This window comes from Nelumbo nucifera, chromosome 1, assembly GCF_055504915.1.
Source record: "Nelumbo nucifera cultivar China Antique chromosome 1, China Antique-T2T, whole genome shotgun sequence".
NCBI classification, from domain to species: Eukaryota; Viridiplantae; Streptophyta; class Magnoliopsida; order Proteales; family Nelumbonaceae; genus Nelumbo; species Nelumbo nucifera.
The window spans coordinates 196,085,291-196,100,870 of NC_142649.1; the positions used below are offsets into that span (position 1 = coordinate 196,085,291).

Genomic DNA, 15,580 nt, shown 5'->3' on the forward strand with positions numbered 1-15,580 from the left:
ATCTAATCCGAACCCAGCCTAAAATGTAGGGGTGGATTGGGTTGGGTTGAAGTTCGGGTTAGAATTAGGGTTAGGGTTAAGATTGAAAAATATGAATTTGACATAAATATGATTTGGATTAGAATTGAAGCCTAGATCAACCCTAACTGGATTTAACTTCATATGTATAAATATTTATTCAATTATTTATAAATGAGTCAGATCGTTGCATATGTGCACAACATATGTTTTTCTTTTTGGGAGGTAATTTTATAGACAATTATTGCACGAACTTCAAATATATAAAAAAAAATTACTTTAATTGCTATACTCAAAGGACTTCGGAGGTTGCTACCCCTAGTTTTATGTAGTACAAAGACCCCCCCTACCATGGGTTTTTACTGACAAATACCCTCTCAACTTTCATTTGTTAGAAGACCCCTTTAAATTTCACCTTGCAACATATACCCCCTGATGGTTAAATTAGATGTTAGAATATGTTAAATTACCAAAATGTTTACATAAACTCTTCTTATTTTCATTTTCTCATCATGTTTTTCTTAAACCCTAATTGACGAAAAATACTTTCATTTTCTATACTCATTTCACTAGTATATAAAAAAGAATAAATTCTTTATTCATTTCACTCACTTCAATGTGTCTCTTCATCTTAAAATATAAAAATTATCCACTCCTTTCTCCAATAAATTAAGAAAAAAAAACTAAACCATAAATTTATATCTATAAGGAATAAACCTATATCATGTCATTTGAACATTGATTCCAACCAGAAATTTGCAAAGGACCTATTGGAGCAACCAAGAGGGTTTCAATGTTATATTTAGAAAACTAATTAAATCATAAATCATTCAAATAAAATAATCAAATGGTAGTTTGGGAATTTAAAAAATTTTAAACAGCTGAATGAGTATCTTTTTTTCAAAGTTAACTCTAATAGTTAGGGTATTTGTCACTGACCCCATAATATAGAGGGTTATTTGTAATTTTATCACTATTTATTTGTTTATTTATTTATTTATTTATTTATTTATTTATTTATTTATTTATTATTATTATTATTATTATTATTATTATTATTATTATTATTATTATTATTATTATTATTATTATTATTATTATTATTATTATTATTATTATTATTATTTCAAAGAGGAAAACAGAGTGAATAATAGGAGTAGATATCATGGATTCACCACCCAGTTTTGGGTTCAGTAATTTAAAATGATTTTTTTAATGAATTTAAAAACGATTTCAAAATGAGAATATTAAGGCTATGTTTGGTTCAATTATCATTCTTTTTCATTCTTACCCAAGATAAAATTCTAAAATGGAAAAGAATGGGTAAAAATAAGCAAAATGAGAAAATATTGCTATGAACCAAATGTTTTTTTTCCTAAAAATGAATTCTTTCAAATTGACAAGTGTACTATGTTGCTCATTTTCATTCTTCAAAAAAAAATTCACAAACTGCCAACCTAGGTCTCCAATAGTCAATGTTTACCAATTGGCATAGATGTTTTTGTAAATGTACTTTTGTAAAAGAGCTTTTATAAAAGTACTTTTGTAAAAGTGCTTTCATAAAAGTACTTCCATAAAAGTACTTTCATAAAAGTACTTTTGTAAAAGTTCTTTCATAAAAGTACTTTCATAGAAGTATTTCCATAAAAGTACTTTCATAAAAGTACTTCCGTAAAAGTACTTCCATAAAAGTTCTTTTATAAAAAGTACTTTCGCAAAAGTGATTTTATAAAAGTTTTTTCGTAAAAGTACTTCCATAAAAGTGCTTTCATAAAAAGTATTTCCGTAAAAAATGTTTTTATAAAAGTGCCTTCATAGAAGTATTTCCATAAAAGTGCTTTCATGTAAAAGTACTTTTATAAAAGTGCTTTCGTAAAAGTACTTTTGTAAAAATGCTTTCACAAAAGTAAACATTTATGGCAAGTTGACAACAGTTTTATAGGTAGAGTTTCCTCAAAGAATGAAATGAGCAAGATGGGACATGATTATTTTTCATGCTGCAAGCTAGTCAATTTTTGTGCTATGGGGCTGATTTTTCATTCTAAAAAGAATGTGGCATGGGCAAGAATTTTATAACCAAACACTCTAATGTTATTCATTATTGCCCATTCTTGCCTAGAATGAGCAAGAATTAAGAAAATGAGGCCTAAGACAATGAACCAAACATGGCCTAAATTTTCCTTATTAATTTCTTGGGTCCAAACTCCAAAGCCTGGCTTGGGCTTATATTTTAGCCTCAGGTCTGGGCCTGGGGCCTGGGCGGCTGGGCCTGAGCTATAACCTTTATCATCACCCTCTTATTTACCAAATCTGCTATTCAAATACCTAGCTCTCCTTGGGATGTTGGACTAGTCGCTTCATTCTATTTCATGTAGGCCATCTTACCCCTCCCATTTCTCTCTCCCCATAGAAACCTCTTTGTAGTTTATCCATCTTCTTTAACGCCCCATAGTCGAATTGAAAAACACTCATGAGATATTGAGGGATTACTTAATATCAACCTTAATTGGATAGAAGTCCCTTGTACAAGTAGTCATTTCTAGCTGTTAACAAGGAAGTATAATGAGGTGTTCCACCAGGGGTTTCATTTCTAGTTGTAGGTCAGTAGGTGTCCCCAAACCACTTTTTCTCTCAGATCTGAGTCAAAGGGTCAATGGTCTAGTCATCCAATTCAACATGTCAACCATGATATTGACAACCCATTGAATTGAATGGGTCAAATGGGTCAATGGTTCAAATATCGAGATTGAGATTGTGGACTCAGTCCAACTTTCTCTTTTTTTTTTCTAATATAAATATATAGTGCATGAAAGGTTTACCCACTTAGAAAGAAGGGTATTTTTCAAACAGAGATGACCTTCACTAATGGTTAAAATATAGGCTAGACCGTCAGAGAACAAGTTTTGCCTGTTCCCCTTTTGAAGCCACATAGAAACAAAATGAAAGTACAAACCAAACTGGGGCCACTGTTTGATAATTGCTCAAATAGATGTTAAAAAAATTCCTAATTTAAAAATGGCATAAAACCAAGAGCACCATATATTTTGATATATGATAAAAAATTTAGGCGTAAAATATCACTCCAATTCATATATGCTTCTATGAGGGCTAGTTAAGCTGCTTTGAAGAAGCTACTGAAAGAGGCGCTCATTTCAGCTGAGAGGGCTTTCACATTTTGGCTTTTGGCTTTGGAAAGAACTCCTTAGCCACGGAAATTGAGAAAATCTCCGAGGGAGATATTTCCGGTGCATAGCTGTAATTAGTGGTGGGAGGGATGTAGCTCTTTGGAAAGTAGTGCCTAACCAAAAAAACCTACAAATAATGTTTGGTAAAAAGAGTTAAAAAACATAAAATGAACAGCCATATTTAATAAACAAACAACTACTTAGGTGACTCTTCGCACAAGCCCTTTCCACTTGCAGTAGTTTATTCAAAGCACCAGCCATATTTAATCAACAATTAAGCGACTGTACTGTGACCAAAGTTTGGCTCTCCAAAATTTGAAGAAATTGTTCATCGGGGCTTTGTGAGTGGATCCCACTTGGGAAAGTCAAAAACCGCAGTGAAAGCTCTCCCAAACAAATTTTAACTCCTAGAGGGGCCCTAATCAAACTCCAACCTTTATAACCGTGAATAATAAATCAATAATGTCCAACGCCCCCCCCCCCCCCCAACCAACAAAATGTCTGTGTTGCCACTTGTCGGCGTTCACGTAGCCTCGTGGTGATGAGCTAACAGTTCCAACGGTACTTTCACTTCACATGGTTTCTTCTATTTCCTATATATAATATAACTACTTTCATGAGTACAAGAACGAAGAAGTTATCAATTTTTTTAAGGAAAAAAAGGAGGAAGAACTACAGCAATCACCAAATCATTGTTCAAATTAATAAATCTGAATAATAGAATCAAAGAAGAAAACGAAGTCCTCCAATGGGGTTCACGGAAATCCAAAGTAAAAGCAATCTCCACATTCCCGTCCATGCTATCTTGCTCGCCGCCCCACTTCCATCACTCTCTGCTACTCTTGTTTCATTCGAATTATATATGGTATCAGAAGAAGAAACATAGAAGAAGAAGAAGAAACATAGAATTTACAATTAAGCAGTTGATTAAGAGAGAGAGAGATCTATACCTTGGGGAGATGGAGGTGGAACTGATGGAGATGAGGCAGAAGATGCAGCAACTGAAAATGAAAAGTAAATTAATAAATCAGCTAATAGAGTACTAGAACACCTAATTCCAAGTCGAACGGGCTGATCTTCATTATGAGTTAATTCGTCTCTACTCTTTACTGCTGATGAAGAGCTTTCCAAGTGCCCAGAACTAACAACACATCCATGACCACATACACAAATTAAATCTAAAATATGGATTAATTAAAGAAAGGACGATGGCAGCAGAGGAGCAGAGAGTTAAAGAAACAGTCAAGTTACCGTTGCTGCAGCCAGTAAGTTTAGTCTTAACTCCACAGGACTTGGGTAGCTCAAGGGCTTGTGTGACGTTGATGCCAAGAGATTGTGGGAGGCCGCTTTTATAGAAGTTGCAGAGACAAACAAATTGGTTCCTTATGGTTTCTTGAACAGCGTTGCAGCATGACTCGGGCGGAGTACTGGTTGAGTTTAAGTATTTGGCGCATGCGAGCAAAGGCGCTGCACACTCTGGATTCTGCTCCTCTGCCTGCTGATCACTTCCTCCCCCCACCAACGACAACCAAGTTGCTAGCACCACCAAAACCAATGCACCAACATCGCTCTTCTTAAAACGACCCATCATCTCTCTCTCTCTACTCGATTCTAGCTCCTAGCTATTCTCTCATTTATAATGGATTTCTAACCGTCTTCTAACAAGCAATTATAGTTTCTAACTTTCTAGACTTCCAACACAGCTCACAGCTGCATCTACCTGTTTTCCGTGAATGTTACAGCCTTTATATCGTTTCATATCTATCTACCTATATATCTATGGATCCAATCCATTATTAAGAGTACCAATCATTCAAATTTTAATTACTCCACTTCTCATGTTTAAAATTTTTCTTTATTTGTACGTCTTTCAATAAAAAAATTAAAAATTAATAATAAAATAGCTATCCTTAGTTTCTCTTAATTTCATTTTAAGGAAGGTTTTAAAAACCAATTCAAAACCGTAATCGTTCTTGCCACTGGTTTTTGGGTCGATGGTTCGACTATCCAATTCAAACAGATGACCTATTCCAACTTAAAAAACAATAAAAAATGGCCTAAACCCATTGAATGGGTCAAACGGGTTCAACTGCCCATGTCAACGGGTGATTAACTAAATCAACGGTTTTTGGCCAAAGACAAGGTTAAGGATGAAACAAAACCAGTTGATTGGACGATTTCCAAGCCAAAAGGTCCAACTTTTCGGATCAACAACAGTTCAAAAACACTAATTTTAAGAAAGATGGCATATATCTTTTATAATAGCATTATACATGACTAAACCAAGGGTACTTGTAGAACAACCCAAGTGGGTTGAGTTAGCCAACAAGGCCAACCTTAAAATCTAGACCTCGGCCAAGGCTCAGTCTGACCTCAAGGTTAAATCACAATCATAATCTATGTTAGACCTAGCACATGACTCGGATTGGGATCAAACCTAGGTGAGCTTGGTAGGCTGGCCAAGTTGAAAACTGATAAAGACAAAGGGACAAATGGGATGCTTGAGCTTATAGACCCATTTGGAACCAATGAGATGCTTCCCAAGAGGAAGGTCAACAATGGACCAAGTCTTGTTTCGCTCTAGTGCTTTAATTTCTTCTTGCATGGCCTAACGCCAATTGGAATCTCGAGAAGCCTGAGTATATGATGTGGACTTTGTGATGGCAATAGTCTTTGAGCCATCAATGTGGGGCTGATGTGTAGGACCATGGCAAACATAATCACGAAAGTAGCTTGGTGGCTTTTGATTTCGAGGGTGCTTGGTTGATGGGGCTGGTGAGTTTCCAGTGTTTGGCCCATTAGAAGACTCACTAGGAGTGAATTCAGTCTCATTTTATGTTGGCTCAAGGATAGAGTGAGAATTAGAATTAGACCTATTGTGGTGTTCAATGGGTGCAATGATGTCATCTTCAAGTTGTGGAAGAGGTATTACAACATTCGGAAGACCATGACTTTGAAATGTTTTGGTAATATCAGCCAACATAAAGAAAAGTGGTTTCGTAGAAAGTTACATTTCGGGAGGTGAAGTTACGCCCTATGGATAAGTTATAAACCCGATATCCTTTTTAACCATATGGGTAGTAGCCAACAAACAAGCATCAGACAGCTCTAGGGGCAAACTTGTCACCAGAAAGGGGTTGTTCTAATGCATAGCATATGCAACCAAATGTTCGAAAGTGATCGTAGGTTGGTGGCTTACCAAAAAGTAATTCAAATGAGGTTTTGCCATGTAGGGGTGCAGACAATAGATGATTGATGATGTTGGCAGCTGTTAGCACACATTCACCCCAAAATGAGTTGGGTAAAGAAGCATGGAATCAAAGGGCCCATACTACCTCCAAAAGGTTGTGGTGCTTTCTTTCAACAATGCCATTTTGTTAAGGGGAATCAATACAAGAGTGGTGATGGATGATCCCATGTGTAGAAAAAATTGTAGAATAGGTCCAAAGAAAAATTCTTTCCCATTATTCGATCTAACCATCTTGATTTTTTGATCAAATTGTGTAAGAATCATGTTGTAAAATGATACAAGTAGTTGATAGGTTTTAGACTTTTGTTTCATAAGAAATAACCAGGTACAACAGCTGTAGTCATCAACAGTTGTGAGAAAAAATTTGGCACCGGATAAGGAAGGTGTGTGTGTGATATGTTCCCCATATGTCGTAGTGTATGAGATCAAATGGTGCTGGTGCTCGTGTGGAGCTTATTGGAAATGGGATACGTGCATGTTTAGCTTGTTCACAAGCATCACATGCACCCTCTACTTGTGAAGGAAAGCATCCATCAAAACAAAGAGAAAGTTGTTGAACAAAGGGATGTCCAAGGCAGTTGTGCCATGTCTGGTACTCTTTATTCATGTATGTAGAAAAGGCAGTGGAGGAAGGAGAATGCAGGTGAGGTAGCTATAGATGATAGATGTCATTCCGCAATTCTCCTTGGCTAATCAAATTGTGAGAGACTGGGTCCTGTATTGTGCAATGCTTGGAGGAAAACAGTATGGTATAATACTACAATGCAATTGAGATATTAATTTGTTGATTGACAATAAATTGTGTTTAAATTGGGGAACATAAAGGACATTTGCGATGGTTAGATTGGGCTGCAAGAGAATTGACCCTCTGCGAGTGGCCTTCAAGGTGGAACTATCGGGTAAGCAAATTAAGGGTTGCATAGTTAAAGTTTCAAGATGCAGTAGTAGATCCTTATTGGGGCCATATGATGGGATGCTCTACTATCTAAGATCCAAGTACTTGAGTGATCAATGGAACAAGGAGTCTTACTAGCCATATTTGCAACATCAGATGTATTGGTAGAATTGTTGGTAAGAATCCTTAGTAGTTGAGTGTATTGCTCATGTAGGAGATTTGGGATTAATGAGTCCGTGAGAGGATCAGATTGTACACAATTTGTTGTGGTCTAGAAATGGCTATTCTTGGGTTTGTTAGATGCTTTGCCTTTTTCCCATCCCTCCAGATAGCCATTCAATTCATAGCAACGTTCCTTTGTGTGACCTTGCTTTTTGCAATGATCACATTTATATTTTAACTTGAAGTTGCCACAATTACCTGGACGTTGTGCAAAAGTTTGAAAGGCATGCAAAAGCATTAGGGGTCATGTTTCCTTTCTAAGAAAGAACAGCTTGTGTTTCTCTTCTTGTACCAACAAGGTGTAGGCACGATTGACACTAGGCAGAGGATCAGAAGCAAGAATACCCGATCGGATGCTGTTGAAGGTGTCATTGAGGCCCACTAAGAACTGGTTGAGCCTTTCTCTTTCACGATCTGCAATCATCTCCTTAGACGCGTCGCGGGTGCAGGCAAGTATTGGTGTGAGAGTTATTGTATCTTCTCGTAAAGTATGCAGCTATTGTATCTTCTCCTTGGTGCAAGAATGAGAGATTTATTTTGAGTTCATAGATTTGTGGAGCATTGCTCTGTGCGAATCATTCTTGAAGATTGGACCAAATTTCCCTTCCGAGCTCAGTGTATGCAACACTCTAATGCAACTCACGGGAAAGAGAGTTAAAGATCCAAGAAATGACCATGGATTTGCACTTGGACCATGATCTTTCCTCTGTCGAACCAAATTCAGGTCTCTAAAGACTGTCGTCAACGAAACCATACTTATTCTTTGCCTTCAAAGCGTTCTTCATGGCTCGCTGCCATGTTGCATAGTTATCTCCTGTCAGAGGACAAGAGACCAGAATCGCCCCTGGATTGTCCAAGGGTTGTAAGTAGCATGGTGAGATTGGATCCAGATGATCACTCATATTTTGAACAAGATTGACTGAAGTTGTAGAATTCGTCGGAGTATAAAGCCGGAACACAGATAGGGGCAGCGGAGGCAGAGTCGATTGTTATCGCTCTGATACCATGACAAAGACAAAGGGACAAACCGAAGAAGAAAGCCAGAAAATTGTCTTTCTATTCATGTTTGGTATACATGATCGGTGAAAAGCCACTTGGAAATTTGTCTTCCACGTGGACAAGATTAGTTATAGTAGATTCTTTCTTGCTAACAAAAACTAAGCAACCAAAACAACTTTCTAAAATATATAGCATTTCTTCTAATAATTCGATAAACTCATAATAGCAAAATGACACAAGGCATTAGATATTTAATTTCCGCATTAAATATGTCTAGCTAGAGGACTTTGGACTGAAAATAAAATACATATGGCATCACCATTCAGTTAATCAAAATCCAAGTACACAAAAGAAAGGCACACAAACAGGGAAGACATTCTCAAATACGATGATTCAAGTTTTACGTCCTAATTCTTAGTCTCAGATGCTCTTTATTTGCACTGGTTTAAACTTTAAATGCATGGGAGTGCAAAAAGTTTGTAAATTATAATTTATCTTTGCTTAAGACGTGACTTTGTCTTATTTGTTTGTAAGACGTAAAATGCAATGGTCCCCATTTTATATGAAAGACAACAAAAGTAGGAGGAAGGTTATTTGTTTTAGAGTGAGACAAGAGGTAAGTTGAAATACTAATGAGTGCAAAAGAGGCAAAAGTACAAATTATATGTTTGATAGGAATGCAAATCATATTACAAACAAATGGACGCAAATACTAAACTAGATATGAAACTACTTTTATGCAGTTTAGATTTACACTACAAACAAATGGAAACTAACAAGTAACGAAAAAAGCAAAAAACAAAAAAAAACAAAAGGTGAAGGAATTGAGCCAACCTGAACCTTGGATTAAGGGTGAGGGTTGAGTTCGACCTAACCTAACCTGTCGAACTTGCACCTAGGGGGTGGAGGGATGCTTCCCAATCTTGATAAAGGATTGAAGGAGGGATTAACAAATGCACCATTGTCTCCAGAATATAACCCTTATGTTCTTTCATAGCCCAACCTAGAAATGTAGAGTCCGGATCTCCTACGCATTCTTCCCTATAGAGCTTCTTGTACACCAAATCAGAGGGTGCCATGTCAGCACCCTCTCATGCTTAAATCTCACATGTGGGAGTGGGAGTAACAAATGTTTCAAACATTCTCCCATCCTATTTTTAATATATTAAAAGTCTAAAACAAATAAAAAATAGTGGTTAGGGTTTCTTCTTCCTATTTCGTTCAAATAAAAAACAAGGGTTTATAGAGCTGAATATCACTAAGCAAAAAAAAAACTGAATATCACTAATAAAAAACAAGGGTTTACAAAGCTGAATATCACTAAGCAGAAAAAACCGGTTGGTGTTTGGTTTACTTAACAACATTGAGTGAGATGTGAGAGAGAATTGTCTCAGCCAGGCGTTTGATTATCTTAACCCTTAAAGCAATGGAAATCTAGGGAAAAAAAAACAATTGAAACAGATAGCTATAGCTTATTTGAGTTTCAAATCTTGTGAAAATCGTTGGCTGTTGAATGATTCTCTACAGGGGCGAATCTGTAGGAGATCCAATGATTCTAGTTGAAGTTTGGTTGATAGTTGATATTTAACAGCAGAGTAAAAGATATGAGATAGAGTCATCTCAACTAGGTGTTCGATTCTCTAAACCCTTTATTCCTATTTTTCTTTTAGTGTTATTCAGTTCATTCGTTGGAGAATGATTTTAATGAAATAGAAAGAAGTCCTTTTAACCCCTTTTTTTAATTTATTTTAGAATTTTAATGTATTAAAAACACGGTGGGTGGATGTTTGAAACCTCTGTTATTCCAACTCGCACATGTGAGATTTAAGCATGAGAGGGTGCTAACATGGCACCCTCTGATTTAATGTACAGGAACCTCTACAGGGACAAATGTACAGGAGATCTGGACTCATAAATGTATAGGCTTGGTCTTTGGTTTTGTGTACAAGTTCAGTGGTGGGTGTCGAATCCAACAAAAATAAAAATCCTGCTCAAAATAAATACTTTTGTATATAGCGATGAACAAGGTCGTATCCACAGGGATTGGGTTGATTTATTTCCAAGAATAAAAATGGGAAGTTATTGTGAAAAGGAATTCAAATAAAATAAAGATTAAATCAATAGGAGGCAACTTCTGGTTAAAGGAATAAGTTCAGATTTGATTCATGCAATTGATCATTGATGCAAAGATAAATTCATATATTTATGAGTAAATTGGTTATAGCTATTAACAAGCTCTAATAGCCAATCTCTCCTTGATTTCTCGATAACCAAAACAAGCTCTTTGATTATTTCTCTTATTAATAGACAATCCTAAACAAGTTCTTAGGATTTAATCTACCAATAGCATTAAGAATTAGAGAGACCCAATTCTAATCAACAAACACGCAAGCTCGGTTCATTTAAATTAGATTATATATTTTCATAACATAAATCGAAAACTTGTCCATAATCAATTTATGTTATTTGCCACAAATATTAAACCTAACAAACATATACGAATTTGATTATCTAATTGGCAATAAACTATTTCACCAATTGAGCAATGGATCCTTTTTACTCAATCAATAAAATTAATCATCTCAGAAAATTACAAAAAATATATAAATACTCAAGAAATAATGAATTGATAAAATCAATTAGATCTCACAATTGTTTGTAAAATCAAAGCTTCCTTAACCTTCAACCAGAAAATAGGAGTTTAGTCGCTCTTCATGAAGAGAACGCAGTCCCAAGACAAAAAGAATGTATCCCCTAATATAGCCCTAGAGAGGCTGCTTTTTGCATCTCTTAAGAGTTCTTCCTCAAATAGAAGTCTATCCTCATTAAGAGATAACGATCACCCCAAATCTAATTTATTCTCATCCCTAAATAGGAATAAGAATTCTAATTAAAATGAGACTCTTTTCAGAAATACAGTATGAAATAAACTCTAATAATTTCCCTTTTCAAGATGTAATTCACGCCTCCAATTTAGCTGAATTCCACCAGGTGTGAGATTGATAGAGCGTGCCCACGTCTTGCATGCTCAAGTCTTCTGCTAAAATCGTGCTAATCTCCTTCCAAAGTGTTGGAAATTCACCAATTGATGCTAGAATTATGCTTCAAGCTCCTTTCAGCTCAATTTTCCAATTCGCACTTTTCTAAAATAAAACACAATTAAATCTACCAATTAAGTGCAATTTGCCAATAAAATAAGAAGTAAAAATATAAATAATATGGAAATTATGCACTCTATCATTCAGCCTGGGCCTAGGCCCAATACTTTAGCCCTAGTATATCATAAATTATGATGAAATCCATTAATTTCAATTGTAATAACACCTAGACTTGACCAAGGCGATGAATTTGTGATTAGTGACCATTGACCACCTAACAACGAAGCCCCATCTCAAGCATATTGCATGGTTGAACAAAGTGCTCTTAGCAAAATCTGACAAAATGTGCTTAATATTGCAGGAGTAATTCGGGCACATCCCATCTTTTAACAAAGGATAGAGTTGTCAACAAGTTGGTTCTACGTATTGGTTCAGGTCATGTGATTGTGTCCTCATTAATAATTGGATCAATTTTGAAAATATTTTTTGATCAATTAATAAAAATTGTTCTGAATAATTGATGCCCAAACCAATTATTTTGTTAATAACATATAAAGGTTTCCTAGATCTTTTGTAATTTTATTATATTTTATGTGTAAAAGTGTAAATTTGATAAACAATATATAAGATCGCTTTGATTAAAAACACTTGATTTATTAACATATAAATAATTTATTATTTTAGTGTCCTTTTTATTAAGATCATATTATTAAAAGCCAAGTCTTAAGTTGTTATTTATTTAAAGTTGATGAAGGGTGATTTGGCACAACCTGATGGGAAGGGGACACGTAAGCGCGATCTGATTGAAGGATGACAGCTCATCCGGGCAAGCCCAGTTCGCAACATGCGCAGTTCGGGTACCCAGCCACCTCGGCTCCAAACCCGCCTCGGCCTAGAGGCACCTCGGGTATCCAGTCCAGTTCGGGACTGAAGAATCGAAGTTCCAGCTCGGAGCTAACGGGTTGAAGCGTCGTATAACCAACTCCGAAGGCCTTCCCAACTGATCCCGAATCTCCTGAGGTCACGATAAGAACCTATCCCAGTTCCGCCTGAATTGGAGTTGGACGATAAGCCTCATCCACGTACCACCCTCCTCCAAAAGCGGAACCAACCTTATCTCTACAGCTCGGGGAACCCAGAGCTCTTTCGTGAAGCACACGACTATTCCAGTATATAAAGACTCAAAATCTCAAGGCAAAGGTACGCGTGATTACTCTACTCACTAGCACTCAAGCTCTCAAGCTCTCAAGCTCTCAAGCTCTCAAGCATTCAGCTTGCATTTACGGCATACTTACTAACTTAAGCATCAGAGCGACCTCGTCGGGTTAGCTACCCCGAGTTTTCTGATAGACTATTTTGCAGATTGATCCAGCTCACCGTCCACCTGGAGTCCAGATCACCCTCCAGCTAGGAGTAGTCAGATCGTGCACCATCAATTGGCACCGTACGTGGGAATTCGATCGAAAGGTCATTCCTATCTCTTTGCAGCTTCAAGCTCAACTTCAACTTCAATGGCATCCTCCAGCCACACCGGGAAAAGCGTTGAGATGAACACCACCGGGGAGCAAGCCCAGCAGCCAACCTTCCCCCAAGCTCCTACGGTGTGCATCGGTCAGTTCACCATTCCGCTCACAACGTCTAGAGTCCCATCGCTGACTGTTGCACCACCGAGCACCACGTAGGTGAGCGCCCCACTTCCCCTAGTGGCAGGTGCAACTTTCTCTGAGCCCTCTGTGGTTCCTCCCAGAGTGGGGCATTCACTTTAAGGAGTGGTAAGGAGTTGCCCGAGGTAGAGAAGAAAGATAGGGTTGAACTCAAGGCAGACACAAGCCTTGGAACCGGACAGTAGAAGAAGGAACAACCTGAAGCACAACAAGGGATACACTAACAACCACAAGTCCCATTTCCTAACAGGCTGAAGCAACAAAAGATGGAGAAGGAATTCGGTAAGTTCCTTGAAATATTTAAAAGTTTACATATTAATATTCCTTTTGCTGATGCTTTAGCCCATATGCCACACTATGCAAAATTTTTGAAAGAACTATTGGCAAACAAAAGGAAACTGGGAGACCTTTCCTGGCTACCGGGAAAGCAATGATTGATGTCCAACAAGGACAACTCAGCCTTCGGATACAAGATGAGGAAATAATTTTTAAAATGTCTGATGCCATAAAACATGCACCCTCTAGTGATGACTTTTTCTACATGATTGATGCCATTGATGTTACAATTGATGAATGCTTCCAGGTAAGTAGAATGGTTGATCCTCTTGAACTCTGCCTCTAGCAGGGAGAACTTGAAAAGGGCGAAAATGAAAGATACAGGAACTTACCAAACAATAAAAGATACAGGATTAAGGGCTTTGTGTGCATAAAACTATTTATATTGTTCCACAATTGCCAAGTTGTAACAAAAAAAAAAGTAAAAACAATTGCTTTGGAATTATCCTCCACCTAGTTTAAGAGCAACTTATGAATTGAGACTTGACAATCCCTATCGAACTTGAGACCCAGTTGAGAACCTAACCAAAACGGCGTTATAGACTCACAATGGAGGATTGCATGATCAATTGTTTCAGTTGAAATTGACAACCAGGACAATAGGGGTTTGATATCACTTTTTTCTTTTGAAGATTGTTGTAAACATGAACAAGTTCTCATTAATATAGCACCATACATCATCACAAAAAAAGGATAAATTATCACCTTGTAAATTGGGGTGGTGACACTTAGCCCTATGAACTTTCATTTGCAAAAAATACCCCTTAAACTTATATTTCAACACTTTGCCTTTTCCTTGGATTGATGGAGTAAACTAATTTACTAGAATGCCCTTTAAGATTTGTATAAATGTGATAATGATGTTTCAAAATAATAAAAGTGGGAGGGAAAAATCACAATATCTCTTACCTTTTTACTTCTAAATCACAATCAAACAATGCCCTCGTGAAGAAAAAAAAAAGAACAAGACAAACAACATAAGTAACTAGAGGGTTTATGTTAATATGCAAGATAAAGGGAAAAATGGTCTCACACATTTAGAAAAATGTAGTTTGGGGATTTAAAAATGCTTAACAAGGGGACGAAGTGTTGTAATCTGGAAGTTTAAGGGGGCCCTTTGTCACAGATGAAAGTTCATAAAGAAAGTGATCCTTATTCTCTAACTATAGGGATGCAAACGAATCATATCAAGCTCGAATTTGATCCGATATTATAAACCATAAATCCAATTTGATCAGATCTGAAGTTCTGATCAAATCTCATAAACATTGATTTGAATTCAAATCCGTTAAGTATGTTGGATATTTGAATATGATCTGATCCAGTTAATTTAAAAAGTAATAAATTATTAAAATGAAATAAAATATAATAGTTTATATAAAAAATATAAGTATTTTCAACTATTTTCATCATTATATATACATGTTTTTTTAAAAAAGGAATAATATAAAAAAATTACAAAAGTGCAATATAAACATATTTATAAATAAATAACATATACACACATACAATAAGATTAGATAGGGGATGACTTGAATTTGATTTGAAAATCTGAAAGGGGATATTTGAGTTTGACAAAATAGGATATGATTTCGGATCGGGTTGTATCATGCTCCAATCCATTTGCACAACAACCTTTGGCTTTCCTAGGTGGAACAACTTATAAGCCATGTTTGGTGAAAAATGTAAAAAGGGCAAATTGGTTGTTAGTCAATCATTTTAAAGGGCCCTCCACTTAAGCCTCTTTAATTGGCTTATTGGAGTGCTTCAAAGTAGTTGAACTAGCTTTGTTAAATCTTCTATCATGTAACATACTTACATATTAGAAGAGCCCAATGTGATGCATATGCCAATGTTAAAATGAGAGATTGAATGCGAGTAGCCCATATTTTATTTTTATTTCATTTTCTTAA

The 15,580-nt window shown here is 36.3% G+C and overlaps 1 protein-coding gene across 2 annotated transcripts; it reads right to left on the minus strand.

Annotated features, from left to right (window-relative positions):
* Nucleotides 1–3,711: 3,711 nt before the first annotated feature.
* On the minus strand, nt 3,712–4,837 carry LOC104602404 (non-specific lipid transfer protein GPI-anchored 7-like). 2 transcript variants are annotated; one of them, XM_088886792.1, is made up of 3 exons: nt 4,455–4,837; nt 4,154–4,204; nt 3,712–4,036 (listed from the first exon to the last, which is right to left on the minus strand). In XM_088886792.1, exons 1-3 carry the CDS (start codon nt 4,792–4,794, stop codon nt 3,927–3,929), a joined length of 501 nt encoding a protein of 166 aa, XP_088742918.1. In that variant the 5' UTR covers nt 4,795–4,837; the 3' UTR covers nt 3,712–3,926. The 2 variants fall into 2 exon arrangements, with proteins under 2 accessions (XP_088742918.1, XP_010264392.2); XM_010266090.3 differs by having other exon boundaries at nt 3,712–4,039.
* Nucleotides 4,838–15,580: the final 10,743 nt, after the last annotated feature.